General features: G+C 45.3%; 1 protein-coding gene across 1 annotated transcript in view; it reads right to left on the reverse strand.

Annotated features, from left to right (window-relative positions):
• CHL1 (cell adhesion molecule L1 like) overlaps positions 1-18777 on the reverse strand; it is a 125434-nt gene that overhangs the window by 39930 nt on the left and 66727 nt on the right. The window contains exons 4-9 of the mRNA XM_041425969.1: positions 14498-14687; positions 12523-12628; positions 11005-11195; positions 2852-2974; positions 2146-2316; positions 326-373 (exon numbers count right to left, since the gene is read on the reverse strand). Coding sequence (XP_041281903.1) covers positions 326-373; positions 2146-2316; positions 2852-2974; positions 11005-11195; positions 12523-12628; positions 14498-14588 — 730 coding nt within the window. The 5' untranslated portion in view covers positions 14589-14687. The remainder of the gene's footprint in view (positions 1-325; positions 374-2145; positions 2317-2851; positions 2975-11004; positions 11196-12522; positions 12629-14497; positions 14688-18777) is intronic.

The raw sequence follows: 18777 nt of genomic DNA on the forward strand, positions 1-18777 counted from the left end.
TTAACCACCAGAAAAAGATTTGGAGCATCCAGCTCTGGCTCCTGCTCTGAACTGATAACATGAGAAACCCTGAACATCAATGTCCTCACTTCCACCCCCTTACAAAGCTCCTTTCTCAAGTGAAAAAATAAACCTGCCTTTTTCATTAAAAGCCCTGCAGATTGCTCTCAGAAACTACAAGATGAGCCAACTGTGCTCCCTGGACTGCTTAAATCCACCCCATTACAATCAAGAGACTTTTGTGTTGTGTTTTTGAGCAGCTCCCATTTCACCTCAGCTGGTGGAGTCTCAGTTCAAAGGCTAAAAACAGGTATGTTCAACTCACCCTTAGTAACAGCAGCGTTAGGTGAGCCTGAGTCATTAGCATGCTTTACTGAAATAAATAAAAATGACAACCAAACAAACATGCAGGGTTGAGACAGAATCAAAAGAAACCATAAATCAACCAAAATAAAACCATGCCCCACCCCACCCCCCAATTTCTGCCCCAAAAGAAAGAAAGAATGAAAAATATAAAAGAAAGCAACAGATGAGCAACTGAGTTTTGAAAATACAATGAAAATGCTTTTGTGTTATTCTGTATTAATACTTCATGGGTGATATAATCAGCATTTCATCCTTGCTATCTACAGTAATAAAAATCACTAACTATCCACAAAGAGAAATGTTATAAAATGCACCCATTCTCTTGTTTCTTATTGCTTATTTTTGTTCTATTTCTTTTTAATGCAGTCCCTCACCAGGCACTTGGCACAGGGTGGAGTGGGCAATGTCAAGCTGAGTTTACAGAACCCTTTCAGTTCATGCCTCTCATCTTTTCCTGGCCCAAGTCCTGTGGCTTTGATGACAAGATGGACACACTGAAGTGGGTTTTTGGGCCACTTCCAGGGCTACCAACAGCCAAAACCTATCTTGTTTTTCTCTAATCTCTGTGTGCATGTGTGGGGGACTGAACCCAACTGAAAAGCCATGGAGAGCAACATTTAACTTGATGTTTTTCTCACAATTATTATCCCAAGAGACAGTCTAAGCAAGCATTAAACACAAAAAGCCACTATTAATCCTTTATCTTTTTATCCCAACAAGAAAACTCTCAAAAATCACATATTAAACACGAGGGTTTCATTCATGAAGACAAAATTCTCATTGGCTTTCTGGGCTGTGTAGGTCTGAAAGATCAGAGGTTTCAATGAACAACTAAAATCTTAAATTCCCTACACATCATTTCATCAAGGAACTGGAAACACCTTTTTGTGTTTTTGATGCTCCAGGCTGCCTGGAAAAACCTGGAAAATATCATTCTTCCAACCTCACTGCTGAGGCTGGATCAAACCAGGTTCTGCCCAGGGAAGTCCTCAAAACCCAGTGAAGTCCCATTCCTGGGGACCTGCTGGACTCAAGAGCAGCAGATTTCCCTAAAGCATCCTTGGTTTTCACTGTGGGGACAGCAGGAGGAAGAACAGGGCACTATTGGGGTCTGACAGTGATGCCTTAGGATTTTAGCTTTTGAACTTCTCAAACCCTGTACTGCTTTAGTGTATAACTCTGAACTCCATATAGAGTGTCAGATCCTGTCTTCACATTTTGGGCAGACACAACAATTCCTCTCCAGGCCTGGCAATCAAGGACACCTCACTGCCTCAGGCCCTGAGAAATGTAAACAGTGAATTTGGGGGGCTTGGAGAAAATTACTTCATTACCTGAAGCTGTAATTGGAGGATTACCCTTGATAGGTAAATGGACCAAATTTATAATTGTCTGCAAAACTCATGACCATTGTCCATCTTGGGTGTACTCTCTGGGAAGCTTTTGGCTGCCCAAGGTGTGCCTATCAAAGACCTTCCATAAATACCCATTTTACTCTCTTAATTTTGACTAGCCCCTGTTCTAGGCAGCCATCCCAAGGCATTAGTTCTTGGTGACCCAGATGGGACAGGAGAAACTGATGTCTTGGGAGGGTCAGCAAGAACACAGGCTAGAGCAAGAAGCTTTCCTCAGTGAAATTTAGCCCCAAGAACAAGGTTAACAATGCAGGAAATAAACTCAGCAAGGTGCCCTGTGTTGAGAGAGCCACACATCTGCATGCACTGCTGCCTGGGGAGCTCAGAAACAAGCAGCAAAGAAAGAGCTCAACCCCACACTCACAGCGGGAAACCTTGAGCGTCATCGGCATCTTCTGCACGATGGTCCTGAGCCTGGGGAAGGCTGCAAAGCAGCAGTAGTCACTCCTGCTGTCGCTCTCCTCCACGTTGGCAAAGTAGAGATCTCCCTTCAGGCTCATGGAGACCCTTTCATCCTGGGGGATGTGCTGCAAATCTGGCAAGGAAAAGTAATTGTGAGGTGGTGTGGGAATCGGAAAACCAGAAACTTCCACAGACACTGAAGTGGAAAACCAGAAACTTCCAAAGGTACTGAAGGGTTTGATCTGCAGCCTTGAGAGAAGCTTGGATTGATGTAAAAATACAATACGCAGACATTAAGCAGAAAAATCATAAACTTACGTTTCTATAGATGTAGGTGAGAATATCCCTTAAGTGATAAACTGCACTGACAAGATGGTGAAGGGTTTATAATGCAGGGGTGTGGTTGTCTGGAGTAACTAAGAGTTTAGAAGTTATAATATTAAATCTCATATTTAATGAGATGCTGTGCCAATGCACTCAACAATTTAACTTTGGGTCATGTCAAACCAGATCTCCACCCTCCATTTTTTAATTTTGTTCTTCAGTATCCAGATATTTTTCCCAAGCACTTGCACAATTACAATTCCTGCCCATGACGAATCTGCAATGAAGCTGCTCTGCAAGACAAATGCTTTGAGGACCCTTGTATGAATTGTGCATTTACTCACCAATATTCATCCAGTAGATATGCAAAGGGGGGATGCCTTTTGGGGGATTGCAGTGCAGGATCACAGAATCTCCATGCTCCACATCCAGAGGCTCAATTTTTTCTTTGGGGAATTTTGGTACACCTGTACAAAAAAGCAAAGAAGTTCCTCTGTTATTGGTACCTTTTGAAATTTTGCCTTTTGCTTTCCCCTTTACACAGTTTTAATAAAATATTTACCTTTACATCATCCTTTGCATTCTCTACCTTCAATACTGATTTTAATTTACATGGAGGCACAGAGCAACGATGAGTTTTACTCAGAGTAGGAAATCCCTGCATTCTGGGACACTCACAATAGGAATCTTTTCATTCACAAAGTTCTTGGAGCATCCTATCCAAAGCCAGGCACTGAATGGGGATGTTTAACACTTGTTTGTGATGTCCTGTGCTTTTCTCTGGCTTTACTTTAACACAATTCTTTTCAAACACTTTCTTTAGCTCCTTTGTGCTGTCTGGAAGGGACCACTCAAGGCCAAAGGGTCCCTAAGGACAAGCCTGGCAAGAAGGGCTGTGCACTGGTGGGGCCCCAGCTGGTCCCAGTGATGCCTCAGGTTTAGCTTTTTCTATTTTTCACATTCTGTGCTGCTTTAGTGTGCAGGTCTGAGCTTCACATCAGGGCATGGTGAGCTCTCTGCACAGAGCAGGGAGACAAAATAATTCCTGCTCCAGCTGGGCACCAAGGACAAATGATCCAAATCTCAGCCCAAGAGCACAAACCCCGTGGGCTGCAGAGAGAAAAACAAGCAGGATGGGAGTGCAGGGGCTGAGCTGGAATTTGACACTGAACTGCAATGTGCACATGGAGCAGAGCTGATCCCAGGGAGAGACCCCGTGAGCGCTCGTGCATTTTGGGACCATTTGGGTTCATCTTGGGTGCAGCCCTGGCTGGGCTCTTGTGCTGCCCAAGGTGGATCCATGGAGGGGATCCTTTGAATAAATCCCTGCTTTATTCTGGAACTCTGCCCAGCCTCTGCTCTAGGGCAGCCTGCACAAGGCATCACCAGGAGATCAGAAACCAGCCTGGGAGTGTGGAACATTCTGGGAAGCCTTGGATAAAACATGGTTCCTAAGGACCCACTACCAGTCCCTCAGGTGAGGACAGACACCAGGCTCGTGCCTGGAGCTGTCCCAGCTCTCCTCCATCTCCAGGATCAGAGGAAGGCTGGTGTGAAGCCTCCTCAGACCCCGAAGCTCAGCCTGGATTCCTGCAGGGGTGCAGGGATAGGCTTGGCACAAAACTCACAGGGCTGTACCAGGGCTGCTCTAGCTGGGTTTAAACACAGGTTAAATGGTTCATGGATCAATGTTTCACCACCCACAGCACCTGATGCCAGCATTTTTTTCAAAGCCTGGCACACCTGGACAAATTTGGATGCCCAAAATGCCTCTGGAGCTGATGTGGAAAACGGGAGGCAGAACTGGGCTGGAGCCCACCCCAGACCAAAGGAGGCTCAGCTTGGAGATGATCCCAGAGAAAGCAGCCTGCAAGATGGAACCACCCCTTGAAGGAACTGAGCTAAGGCAGTTTCAGGGCTGACATCGCCTCCTGCTTTCATTTCAGGCAAGTTCAAACTGGCCAAAGTTTCACTTCAGACCAGCATCAACCAGCAAAATGAGCAGCTTAATTAAATTAAATGAAACAGCAAAGGATGGAGAAGGTCCTGGCTGTGCAGTCAAAGTGGCACAGCCAGCATCACCTCCCTGTCACAATAAGGAGCTCTGAGAGCAGCTCCACATCTTGACACATCAGTGGTCCAGCAGGGAACCTGCAACATCCCAGTGCAGGAGGCAGAGGAAGGGAGAGGGGGAGAAAGGCAGGGACAGGACTCTGAGGACACTTCACACATCTCAGGATTAGTAAACATGAAAAGAAGCAATCACTCCAGCGCTGACTGCCTGAATGCAGGCTCTGCAGAGATTTTATCTCCAGGAGGATTATTAATAGGTTAGGAATTCTTAGGAGAGGCAAAATGCAGCTAATGAGCATCACCCACTCTGTAGGTGAAATTTCAGGTGAAAAAAAAAGAGCTGCATATTCATATCCAGTACCTTCAGTAACCTGCACTCTTCAAGCCCTGGGAAATACATCTGCTGACTGCAGACGTGGAATATTTTCCAGCAGGAAAAAGCCAATTTTTTGATCTAAAGCTTATTTATTCCCCAAAGCACGTCACTCCCAACAAAACTTGAAATAAGCTGGATCAGAGAAGGATAAAGGGATTTCTGACCAAACCAATGAGATCAGCAAATGGACTAATATGGGATCACTTATTTAGGACACTGGAACCCCTTGTTCAAACTCATTTTTTGCCTCATTTAGCAGAACTAAATTTGGGTTTCTGATATCCCAGCTGAGTGCCATAACCACTGGGCTTCTCAGTGAATTTCTGTGGCCAGTAATTACAGAATTATACAGAAATTTAGTGAGTCCCACCAGGAGACAGTGACAAGTCACAGTCCTGGTGTCATTAGCTGGCAGCACAGCAATTCATCTCCAGTGTGGGGCCCAGATGTTGGCAGCTGGACTTCACTGGGGGAAGCAGCAATTTGACCCCAAATGTCCTCCACCTCCAACTTGCACCACAGATCCTTCCATGCTGGTTTTTTTTGGGTTTTTTTTTGTTTGGTTGGGGGTTTTTTTTGCTTAGTTCGCCATGAAAAGCATTGAAAAACTTCGATTTTCATCCTCATAATGATAAATTTCAATGTTTACTCCTTGAAGCTTTGCAAGAAATGAAAACTCATGACAAATTCCTGACCCAAACCCTCTGACAAACATAATTTTTTTGCTGGGGTCCCACTGGTCTCAAAGTCTAGAAAAATATACCTGCATCTGAATTCAGATTTATTCAAAATAAAAAGCTTCTGTCACATTAGACTTTGCCTTTTGCTCATCAATCTTCAGGATGTCTATGCAGGCAATATTTTGGATATTTTTGGAGGGCTCCTATGTTCTAATTAGAGGATATTCCAGGATTTGTGGCCAATCACAGAAAGTATCATAGCTGAGTTTAACTCCACAGCATAAAAACCACAAAATAAACACAAAATAAATTGTGCTATGGAAGGGTTTGGTATTGTACAGAGTTCTCAGTGCGGCACATGGCCACTGAAAAATCCAGCTGATGGCTCTGCAGTGACAGCACTGCCACTGCTCCATCAATATTCCATGGAATCCCCACCCAGGGATGTGATGAGAGGGGACAGAGGATCCAGCACAGCTCTGGGTGCTGCTTCCCACATCCCCACAGCACAGGGGAGAGCAGAGGGATTTAGTGATTCTGAAAAAGCCCCAGGAGGGCTCTCACCACACACAAATCATGGGATGTGAGTGGAACAGCCACGGAGAAGATGGAAACCTGCACTCCCAACTCCAGCTATGGAGAATGTCCCAAAATCCCACCGTGATACCTCTTCAAATACTCCTGGGAAAGGCTTTGCTGACCAAGGGTTTTTTCCTGACAAGGCTGCACTCAAAAACCAGAACTGAAGTGCTCTGACAGTGTGTGAACCATGGAAACAGAAGATTATCAGTGGCCACAGTCATTTGTGCAAGGAGCCAGGGTCTGTTTAATCCCTGGGGTGACTCAAAGTTCAGTGACTGAGCTGTGCTTGAGACCAGGCTGAAGCACCAAATTTGGGGGAGCTGGGAAAAAATCCAGAAAGGAGCCAGAGTCTCTCCTTATCCCTTCAGAAAATGCAGTTTCTCAACCTAAAGCAAACAGGAGAGAGACCAGTACAATGCAATAGAAAGGCTAAATTTGAGTTTAGCAGAAATAGAGATTCAGAAATACATCAAGCAGAGCTGGGAACTCCAGTCCCCAACGTTGCTCCAGATTTACCCAGGGATCCATTTAGGACACCTTGTCCTACAGCTCAGTTTTTGTCCTACAGCTCAGTTTTTGTCCTACTGCTGATGGCAGTGACTTCACACCAAAACTGTATCAATTATGGCAATTTATTCTAGTTTATGTGAGAATGGAGCCCATTCCACCAGGTATTTTACATGTTTTGGGGTCAAGTGTTGAGAAATGGAGCAAAGGAAAAGCATTTCTCCAGGTAACTTGTCCTTGAGATCCCTGTGTCTTGTTTCTACCAATATCAGGTGTAAAATGGGAGTGAATTCAGGATGATAAATCAGCAATTAGCAAGTACATTGTGAAATTATTGTAGAAAAGCATCACTGTAACTCAGGTCTGGTTTTATAACCTTCTCTGTAGATTCCACTGAAGATATCCTGGGATAAAGGAGAATTTAGCCTGATCCATCATGGATAGTCTCATATTTTTCCTTGCAAATAAACCCTTAAAGAATGTAAAAGTGAGGCAAAGCAGAAATAGTCAAGAACTTTCTATAACCTCGAAATTTCCAGCTCCTTAGACAGTTAAATTAGTATCTAATTATGATTTTTCGTACAGATCTGTATCTTGTACAGCAAACAGCTCAACATTTTAAAGAATCTGAACCATGACTTGAAGTCCCTGATGTTGAGCTGCACTGAGTGAAGCTTGGGAAGTTTCCAGGGCTCATCTCCGTGCCTCAATTGATATTCTGATCCATGGAGCAGGAGCAGTAGTTAAATCTGTAATTTCCATTGCAGCCTTTGAACTGTTTATGAGATACGACCCTGCTTGTTTATGGATTTTTTAATTGCTGCCTTAAATTGAAAAAGTTAGCAAAGCCTGGCTGTCAGGAAGAGCGTGGCTGGGAGTCCACTTGCTCCTGAAGGTGTGGAATGGAATCAGTGACAGCTTTTTTCTGTGTAAATCTCTGTTATCTTTTCCAAAATGATGGCCACAGGCAAGAATCAGAGCCAGCCTAATGATTTAGGTGGCCACAGGGGAAGATCACTGGCTTAGGAGGCAAGAGGGTTAAATTTTATCCCCATCACCTGCAAAGTCTCAGTGAATTTCTCTCTTTTGTTTTCTCTTCCATAAAAGCTACACCAAAGCCCTCACAAAACTGAAACCTCCTCCTTCAGTATCAGCTCAGTATCTTGTACTGATTTCAGGATATTCACACCTGAGTGAATATTAACTCAGGTCTGGTTTCTTTGGGAATTCTTGCACTAACATCACATCAGAGCACAGCCTGCCACGGGATAATTTTACATTCAGCCAATATTTCCATCCTCAGGTCTCTGGTCTTTTGGAGCAGCAGCTTTAGAAATACCAAGCATAAATTTTGACTCAGTCTGCCGTGAAGAGTCTTTTACAGCACAGTTAATTAAAGAAGTTTAAACTGTACTTCTTCTCCTTCCTCTGGCATTGGGCCTGCTCACTAATTCAAGCAGCAGATTCCCGAAATGCTGGAGGAGGGGAGCTGAAGTCTGTGTTCTCACCATTTAAATTCATTTTCATGCTGAATGTATCTTGTAACAATCTGGCCTTTGTTAGTGCTGCAAACACATCGAGATCCTCAGAGCCCATTCTTCCCCCTCTCCTTAATGTCATCCTACATAGGGGAGGTGGGGTATTTTCATTATGTAGGTGAGATTTAATGATCATTTCTGCTGACATTTCTATTGCTTCCCTGGAATGACTACTGTGAGTAAACACTCTTTTGTTCTCCTTTTCAGCAGCAGCCTTACAGACCCAGTATTCTGCTTCTGCAGTGGAAATGTAATTTATGAAAGAAACTGCCCTGCTCTGCCTGGCTGGGGTTTTCTTCCCTCCCCTGGCACGGTGACTCTGCCAAGGAGCTTTACATCTGACTTGAATACAGCTGGCACAGCTCTGCCACCTCTGCATTATTATCATGAATGCAGGGAGTGATCTCACATGTACCAGTCTGTGCTCCAAAACCTGGGGGTGAATAGAGGTGATTTATCCCCAGCCCCTCCCTGGCAGGTTCTGATTTACAGCAGATCTGTGCACCAGCAGCTCTTTCACTGGGGCACAGTTGTAGAGCACTTTAGAAAATCAAAGGTGCCTTCTACTCCTCTCTGAATCCTGATTTCATTTGCAGCTTTTACATTGCACCAGTAAATGAGAGACCTGATGGCAGAAGAGTTCTAATGTGCTTCAAAAGATGTGTGAGTTGGGTAAATCCCTCTAATATATTATCTGTACTACGTATTTTTTTGCTGGGTTTAGGAATTTGCATATATTAGCACTCAAATTCCTCTTGCTTTTGATAACGACCATGTTTATAACCTCTCCATACATTTGTTGCCATCCACTCCCAATATATTTAATATCGACTTAAGCTACTCTAGACTGTTCTTCATTAAAAGCAAAAAAAAATCTCCTCTCTGAATACAGATTCAATAATCCCAAATACAGACATCAACTCCTTGTTTTCCATCTTTTTTAGTTCAGTAGCAATGGAACATCAGAATATCCTGCTGCTGGAGGTACAAACATGACACTGAGCACTTTAACTCCCCTCAAATGTAATAAGTTTGAGATATTTTGCTTAAGAGAAGTTGTATTAACCCCACTGCCCTGGCCAGACTCCAAAGTGAAAAGCTTTGTCTGAAGTTTAACTGCATCACTCTCCTGTCTCTGCCTGGAACTCCAGCTGCCATCAGCTGCCCATCCTACCCTGTCAACAGTTCAATAAACCTCAACAGTTCAATAAACCTCAACTCACTGTCCTAAAGCTTCCTGCAACTCTCCTCCGCTCTGGAAAGCTCTTCCCTAAAACAGCTGCAAGGTGGTGGAGACTAAACCACAGAGCAACACCTGAATCCTGCTAACTCCTCACCCAACACCAAGCTCTGGCATCAGGGATTACTGTGGCACATTGCAACATAAAATAGATTTCCCAAGGAAAAAGAAATCCATAAAGCTGGATGGAAGGAAAATAAAATGTGTTTTTCATGAGGAGCACTCATAAAATACATTTACATGGCATCCTCAGGAGCTCCCTCCCAGGAACCCTCTCAGCCCTTGCAATGTCTTGGTTTCAATGTGCCCACAGCACCACGACTCTCCCAGCCCTGGCTATGCCTGGAATGCTTCTCAGGATTATTTCATATGCTGAAGACAGGACAAAAATGTTTATTCATGTTTCTCATAGCCCATTTCATCTGCACTGATCTGTCAAAAGCGGTTTTTGTACAAAAGCAGCCACCTCCTGTCACTGTGGGGCTGAGGAGGCTGTGGATGCATCCCCTGCCACATGGACTCCACCTGAGCATGGAGCTGTCAGATAGCTGAGAACAAAATACTGCAGGAGCTTGGAAATGCAGGATCTCATCTGAAAAAAATCCACTGCACTGCTGCTTTTCTCCATCTCTGCCACTGAACTGCATTGTAAGACCTGCTTCATGTTCTCACCCAGTTCCATCCTGAAGCTGGGGGAGTTTCTTGTCCTTTCTACTCCCTCTGGGAAGATTCTGCTTCTGCTTTTCCTCTTCTAATTTCATCTGTTTAAATCCTGAATTTCGAACCAAAATGCGTGCTCATATTCCAAGCTACAGGTGATTAAATGGATTGGTGCAAACCAGCTGTTTCAGCTTTGGGACGCAGTTGGATGCTGAACCTGGCTGGGCTGGGTTAAGGGTTGGATTCTGATTTTAAGAGCTGTTTGCCAACCTTAATAATTCTTTGATTCTATCTATAAATTTCATTCCACTTCTACAAACCTGGTCCTTAATCCCTCATTTTCTTCTCTGCCCTTCCTCCATGCTAACAGCAGAAGCACAAATTTCTAGGATCAGTAATTTTCCCTGTTTTATTTTTAAGCTTGTTTTCCATTCCGCTCCAGGGCTTTTTTCTTCTCCCCATCAGTATTTATCCCAAACCCTGAATGCTGCTGACATCAGATTAATGAACTCAGCTGATCAAATCACTTCCCCTGGAGTTTTCAAACATTTGCATCCGTTGCTATTTTGCAGTAATAACCTGTGGGAGTTGATAGTTCAGTGGTCTGAAATCCTGCATCCAGATTTGGTTTTCTGTCCTCAAAACCAGGAATTAAATTAAATTATTCAAATAAGAAAATACCATTTTTTTCTTTGAATGTTCACTGAATAACAAACAAGTCATGTTTTGCCTTGTGCCACCTTAGTGAGCAGTTCTTTCCCATTTATTTTGAGGAAAGACATCTCTCATCTTCATAATAAAAGTAATAATTACAAATTCAAACCAAAAATAAAGCCCTTACTTGGAACAATCAGCTCAATTTCCTCTGACATGGCAGTTCCCAGCACGTTGGATGCAAAGCAGCGATATTTCCCTTGGAAATTGTTGATGATTCCCCGGTTTTGGATCACAAAAGTTCCAGAGTTGTTAGATGTGACTATCCTGGGGTCAGATGATAAATCAAATGGTTTTCCATCCTTAGTCCAGTTAAAGCTGAAAAAGAAAAGAAAAGTTACAGAGGGCTGGCCCCAGGAGAGCCTGAGGTGATTCCATTGAGGTTCTCCTTGCCATAGATCCATTTGTAGCTGTGATGCTGCTGGGGGGGGATTTTGATAAATGCTCTTCCTGTACTTGCAATTCTCCGTGGATTGAAATTTGCCTAAACTGATTCAAAATCAGACAGCTGGAAATTGCAGAAACATCAGTTTAGTGGCAGATGTACCTTTCTTTTTTGGTTTTAAGAGAATAAATAATTAACAACAAAACAAAATTGTTTTGGCACTTCAATGTTCTTGGTAAAACTGCCTTGGTCCAGGATGGAAGGATTATGGGATCCTTGCTCCAGGATGGAGGGAATATGGGATCCTTTCTCCAGGATGGAGGGCATATGGGATCCCCTCTCCTAACAGGCACTACCACATCATTTAAATACACCAGGAAACTTTTCACTGACGCAGTGACCAAAAAAAAAAAAAAAAAAAAAGGGTACCAGGAAACTTTTCACTGATGCACTGACAAACAGCGGAACAAAGGGAATTTGTTATCATGCTGCAAATCCCCATTCAGAGCTGAATTAAAAATTACCAAATCATCTTGATCTAAATAAAAGAATGCCTTTTAAAGTTTAAATTGTATTGCAAAGAAAGAAGAAGCAAAGGATTAAAGAGAAAAAATTATTCAAACCAGTTATTAATTTAGCCCAAACACCATTCAGTGGGGAAAGCTCAGGAGGAGTTTTTACTGTGTTATTATTACACTCTTGCTAATCACATTTTCATTAAAAAATCTTTCTCTTTTCCACACTGGTGTAAAATGCACAGAGTTCATCTTTGGATATTTATTTGAATAACTCCTTCTGTGTCTATCTATACCATCACCATGGCCCTGCTTATGTTAGGTACAGACAAGGTATCTGATAAAATGCAAATTGGTGTTTGAATACACAGTTTATGTGTTTGGGATTTTTAGGGTTGCTGTGGAAGAGGCAGAGGAACAGCTGGGCCCCTCTGATTACCATGACACAGCCCATCTTTTGCAGCACAACCCAGACAAGATTTTTTTAAAACCAGGGGGTGAATTTGGCACGTGCCAGAGAAATGAAACATCCCCCAGCAAGGAAAACCGTGTTGATACCTATTCACAGGGTGAGGGGAAGTGATGGAGCAACAAAAGCTGAGTGGCCTGAATGAAAAAAATGAACCTTAACCCTGCTGAGGATGATGAGCAGGTTTTTGTGCAGCAGCTCCTGACAGACAAAACAATGTTTGGCAAAGGTTAAAAGCAAACTCAGCTTCTGCTTGCTTCTCCAAGCAGTACTCACGTGGGCTGCGGGTTTCCTCTGGCTTCACATTTAATGGTGAAGTCCTCATCAAAGGGGTAGGCAACCTGGGTGTGGGATTGCTCTGTGATTGTTGGAAGCTGGGAAACTGAACACAAAGAGGAATGGGGTTAAAACAGCGTTCCAGCCCAACTGGGCTCCCCTTGAGTGGAGAGGGACAATGGCAGGATTGCATTATTCCTGCAGAAAGTGAGCCTTGCCTTGGGAAAAGGATGATCATCACCTCCCTGGCATGGACATTACCCTCTGGTCACTGTCACTGCCTTCATGGCCAAAGAAAGGCCTGGCAGAGGGACAGAGCCCACCCTGATTCCCCTCCAAACCCACCCGGGGTAGAGGGGAGCTGGGACCACGCCAGAGCCAAAGCACGGCGCTGTGGCCTGGCAAATTTATTCATAGGTGAAGTAACAAACTGGATTTAACCCAGACACAGATGCACACACATGAAGTAGCAAACTGCTGCCTCCATCCTGGATAAAACTGCCAGAAAAGCCATGGCCTGCAAGGCTGGTTTAATATCTGCCCCAGGGTGCAGCTGCATGGTCACGCACCGAGGCTGCACGAACTTCTGTATTTTTTCTGAGGGAATTAAAGTGTTGCAAAAGCCTGTGTAACAGAGGAAGGAGAATGTTCCCTGCAGTGGAGCTGGGATAATAGGATAACCCCATTGTTATAAACAGGCAGGAAGAGAATTAAAATGCTCTTTATGTGCTGCTTTAAGCACAGCGAGCTGAAAGCTGGAGTGAAACGCGGTGTCTTGATATAACATGGTCTCAAAGCTGAACACTTCCAAGCCCACCAGCTCCACTGATCAGAAATAACTTTTTATTATAATATAAAATGCTTCATTACAGCTAATTAAGGGTTAGGTGGTTCCCTGGGGTAGGTTCATAAAAGCAGTGGATGCCCAGAGAGTTTGTCCTGTTGCTTTACAGTCACAGCTCCACTTTGGCTTTATTAAAACACAAGGAGCCACTGTGGTTACTTCCTTAAAAAAAACTCAAAAACCTCTACTTCCCAATGCAAATTCAGACAGTTTTACAAAAATATCCTATAAACCTGCTTGGTTGGCTTCTTCTTTGCAGCCAGGGCTATTGGCAGGCTGCAGAGTGCTAAGAGCTCATGGCAGAACCACAGGATGCCCTGAAACTGGTCCATGTCCTACTCTGAGACCCTGAAAACAGCCTAAATTTATTATTTCTTAGGTTTATTTTTCCCCATCACAATTCATAATATTATTGAGTTTTGCTTTTTTGGTTGGTTTGGGTTATTTTTTTGCAACCGAAACACCAAAGCAAAATGCAGTTTTCAACCCTCCTGGTCTATTTATGTCTGAAAAATGCAAAGCTGGGGAGGTCTGGGCTGTACTCCAGGCAGAGGGGTCCTCTGGCTTTCCCTGGATTGTTCCCTGTGAGCCTCATCCCATATTTTACACATGTCCTGGAAGCTCATGATCCATGTAAAACAAGCAGTTTGAATTCATCCCAGCCGGTGAGGGATGCAGGAGCTGCTCCCTGGGGCAGGGCATGGAGTGTGAAATCCTCCTCCAGGGACCAACACTGGCCCTGAGTCATCCACCTGCTCCTTCCCCAGGCTGGAATGGCAGCTTGCACGACAAGGAAGGAAGGATTTATGCACATCAAAGAAGCTTCAGGGGGATTCAGAGCCAAAATGAGGAATTGAAGGACAAACCCAAACCCTCGGAGCTAAGCGCTGTGTTGGATGGCAAACACCAAATAAATGTTATTAGACAACTTTACTGCTCCATTTAAGCAGGCCCAAACAGGACAGCTTAGTTTTTGATCAGACCTGAATTTCCCAAAGGCCACATTGTGGCGAGATTAAATTCCAAATGGAACACAACTGGAAAGGAGGATTTAGTATTTTTCCTTCAGGGATAGCTGCAAAGGAATACCAAACAAAACAGCAAAGTGCACAGCAAATAGCTACAACTCACCTGATAATGGTATTTCAATAGCTGCTGCCAAACTCAATACAAAGAAAAACAGGCATATGGTGATGCCTTTTGTGCTTAATAGCATCTCCATCACTCTTCTGTAAACAAGGAGTCCAAACAGAATGAGAGATACCTTATGCTTCCACTCACTGTCACTTCAAATCAGGCACAGGGATGTGAGAGTGGGAGTCTGGTGAGGAGAACAAACAGCAATATTAGCCTGCAATATCAACCAGGGTCTGACACAGTTATAAAATTAAAGCAATGCTTCAGGTTGGCTGCTAAATTGCACTAAATGGTCCATTTTCCTCTTGCCCCATTCCCTGGCTTCAGGAACAACCTCTATTTAAATTCTAACAAAAAAACACATGCACAAAAGTACAGCTCTATTGTAGCACAAAAGTATAATTATTTTTTTGCTGTTTGGCAATATAAAGTAGGGATGGTTTAGAATGTGGTGTATTTGTAATCATTCCAGTTCATAAATTTTTCTAATGAGAGTTATGTAAGTTGGAAAGTAACGTAACAGATCTAATGAGAGAAATTTGGTACACTAATGACCTTGTTCATAAATCTCATCTGTCTTTTATCTTTCATTTATGCTCAAAGAAGGACACTATCTCATTTAGTTCATTACTAGGAGGCAGAACATGAAACCTTTGCTTTTCCCTCCCAGTCCCAGAACTACTCTCTGTGGGTTTTACACATTCCATTGGACATCCTTAGGTTCTGAATTACAAGGTAAAAATGTTGTGTAGCTGCAAAAAGGAGACAGGTCCAGCTCTAACAAGCATTAAAGTGAAATTCACAGAGAAGATAAGGAGAGAATTCTGATTCAGATGAAAAATCAGGAAGAAATCCTTCCCTGTGAGGGTGGGCAGCCCTGGCACAGGGTGCCCAGAGCAGCTGTGGCTGCCCCTGGATCCCTGGCAGTGCCCAACGTCAGGTTGGACACTGGGTCTGGAGCACCTGGGACAGTGGGAGGTGTCCCTGCCATGGGACAAGATGATTTTTAAGGCTCCTTCCAACCCAAAGCACTCTGTGATTCTGCAAAAGCGGGTGCATGGAGGGTTCCAGTCACCAACTTCATCCATTGTCCCTGAGTGAATTACTAACCAGCACGAGCTGTGTTTACCTGCACACCCTCTCAAAGTGCTAAGGGACATCACTCCCAGAAGAATTTAGACCTCAGTTGACAGGATAACTGTGTAAGAACAATTCTGAAGACAAGGCCACTGTGCAGCGGCCATGGACCCACCGGGCAGGCCAGGCCTGGCCAGTTCTGCTCCACGGGCACAGCTCACCAGGGCAACCCCCTGCCAAGCTGAGCTGCCTCACACACAGCTCTTGTATCTTTGCACATCCCAGCCCGTTAATCCAGGGATCAGAAAAGCAATCCCGGGATCACAGGAGCAGTTGGCATGTGGGGACAGCAGGAGGTGGCACTGTGGATGGCCGTGCTTGCCCAGCACAGCTGGAGCAGAGGCAGAGCTCAGCCGCACAGACACATCCTCAGCCCACGGGGGTTTTCTCCTCATGGCTGCTTTTCCCTGCAAACAGAGATATTTTTTTTTTCCCCCAGCACATTCCCTCTCACATCAACTCCAAGATGAGCACAGCTTGTGCTGTGGCCCTCCCTCCAGGACGAGTTCTGTTCACACCAGCCCACAGAAACTTCCTGGAAGTTCACATCTGTGAGACCAAAATCCCCGGCTGAGGGTCACAATTGGCCAACGAGGGGCAAGCGACAGACACCATAATCACATAAGCCTCATTTGGTTAGAAATGAGGCTAAAAACCAGATGTCTTTTAAGTATCTTAGGCCTGGAGTATTTTCTGATGGAAGAAGCTGACTAATCTGCTTAGTACCCTGCTCTGCAGAAGGGCACTGGAGGGGACAGGACAGGGGACAGGCTCAGCTGGCACCCCCAGGCTATCCTGGGTGTAAATCAGCCAGAATCAGGCAACACCAGCAGTTCTGTTTGTGGCAGATATTCCCTCAGTTTGTGTTCTCCTGCCTCTGACCTGTGAGCAGTGGAGCTTTCCAAAGCTCAGCCTGCCCAAACCTGGGCTGTGTGACAGCGCAGGGGACACACAGGACACGCAGCAGCCCCAGCCAGGAGCCACCTGATGGCTGCTGTCACTGCAGGATGGGGCTCTCCCCCTCCTCACCTGCTCCTGGCACACGCTCAGCCCCAGATCTGTGTCATGGCAGTAAAACAGATGCTCTGACAGAAAACCCTCTGGATGCAGAATTACAATTTAGGCTCATAAAAACCCGAGCAGCCTCGCTGCCTGCAGATGGCACGTCGGTGGCAGCGAGAGCCTCCTCTCCCCCATCTGCTGACAGCTCTGGGGACAGGAGCAGGCAGGTCAGGATGGCAGCCAGAGGCAGGGGAGCTGGGATTACAGGAGGTGTGCAGCTTGCTAAGGTCACAGCAAGTTTCGTTTTAGACGAGTGTCACAAAGCATTGTATAAATTCAGATTAAATCCAAGGGAAAAAAAAAAAACAACAACAAAACAAAACAAGAGCACAGCTCAATTCCTTAACCAAACCAATTAGCTCACACCTTATTTTTTTTTTCCTTATTTTTTTTAAATGAAGTGCCACAGCAGAGCAGCAATGTTCCAAGTAAGCAGGATATCCTTCATCATGTGGCACAGCCCGACTCGCCTCTGCAGGCTGCTGTAATTAGTCGGCCTGTCTAGCACCTCACTCCTGTTCCCTGGCTTGAATACTAATGCTGGGGGCTGACAGCAGCAGCATTTGGAAGCAGGCAGCACAGGAGGACCAGCAGGGATGGACTTGTGCACACCCAGCAGGTAATTCCACTTGGGAACATCCCTGCAGCTGCCTTGGAACTCAGCTGGTTTATTGGGAGGGAATTCCACCAGGTGCACTCCTGGGGTGACGGGAATCAAACAAGAGGCTCTTTGCAGAGATATTTACCTTGTGACAACCTCCCACCAAGATAAGCCTCATGCTCCTATGGCTGTTATCCCTGGTGGAGTAGCAGAGGCTGTGACAGTGATTATGGAATGCCAACACCCCACACACACCTCCCCTGATGTGCCCCACTCGCTGCTCCCTGCTCTGAGCCCTGCTGGTGCTCAGCAGGCAGCCAGGTGAGGCTCATCCTCCCTGCAGAGACCTGGGCCAAGCTCTTCACCTTTTTAAGGTGACATTTAGGCAGGGCTGCCAAGCTTTGGGTGTTTAGGATATCTGTCACGCCTTTGGCTGTCCCAGCAGGCCTCAGGTGAAACTGCAGAGATCCTGATTAAATCCCCAACCTTCCCTCTCACCTCCAGTCCCAAAACACCCCGAGCCCCTTACTTAATGAGCAATATCCCCCAAATATTGCAGTATCCATCCTGCCCATCCATCCTGCCTTCAGACACAGCCACACACCCAAACTCCAGGCAGCACAATCTCTCACTCCAACGATGATTAAACTCCAAACCCAAACTTCTCAACGTGTGCCAGCTCCCAGCAAATGAACAATTTCGCTGCCTAAGTAATTTGGAGAAATGACTGAGGGAGCTGTGCAGGCACTTGGCAGCCATGGGCAGGTTTTGGTCTCACTGGTGCCAAAGAACAGCTCTGTCCTTGGGGCAGGATGGTGCCAGGGACCCACTTGCAAAATCCTGACCTTGGGAAAAGCATCAGCCCTGCTCTCTGAGCTGGGTCAGGCCCAGAGTCTTGCTTTTCACAGAATTACAGGATGGTTCGGGGTGGAAGGCACCTTAAAAATGACTCAGTGCCACCCCTGCCATGGCAGGGACACCTCCCACTGCCCCAGGCTGCTCCCAGCCCCAGTGTCCAGCCTGGCCTTGGGCACTGCCAGGGATCCAGGGGCAGCCCCAGCTGCTCTGGGCACCCTGTGCCAGGGCTGCCCACCCTCACAGGGAGGAATTCCTTCCCAATATCCCATCCATCCCTGCCCTCTGGCATTGGGAAGCCATTCCTGTGTCCTGTCCCTCCATGTCCTTGTCCAAAATCCCTCTTCCTGCAGGTACTGGTAAAATTGATAAGGTCTCCCCCAAGCCTTCTCTTCTCCTTTTCCCCAGGAATTCCACATCCTCCTTTGCTCTCAGGTGGACTCACTGCAGCACCACGTGCACCAGGGATGGGGGCACCAGATTACCCAGGAAAACCTTTCTTCTGCACCACAAATCAGCACGGATTGCTGCAACAAATGTTACATTTGCAACCCCTCCTCTCCCTTCTTCTTCCCCCTCCTCCTTCTCTTTCTGACTTTCTATTTGCTTTTCTCTGCCT

This window comes from Onychostruthus taczanowskii, unplaced genomic scaffold, assembly GCF_017590055.1.
Source record: "Onychostruthus taczanowskii isolate IOZ18803 unplaced genomic scaffold, ASM1759005v1 scaffold9, whole genome shotgun sequence".
In the NCBI taxonomy this organism is placed as follows: domain Eukaryota; kingdom Metazoa; phylum Chordata; class Aves; order Passeriformes; family Passeridae; genus Onychostruthus; species Onychostruthus taczanowskii.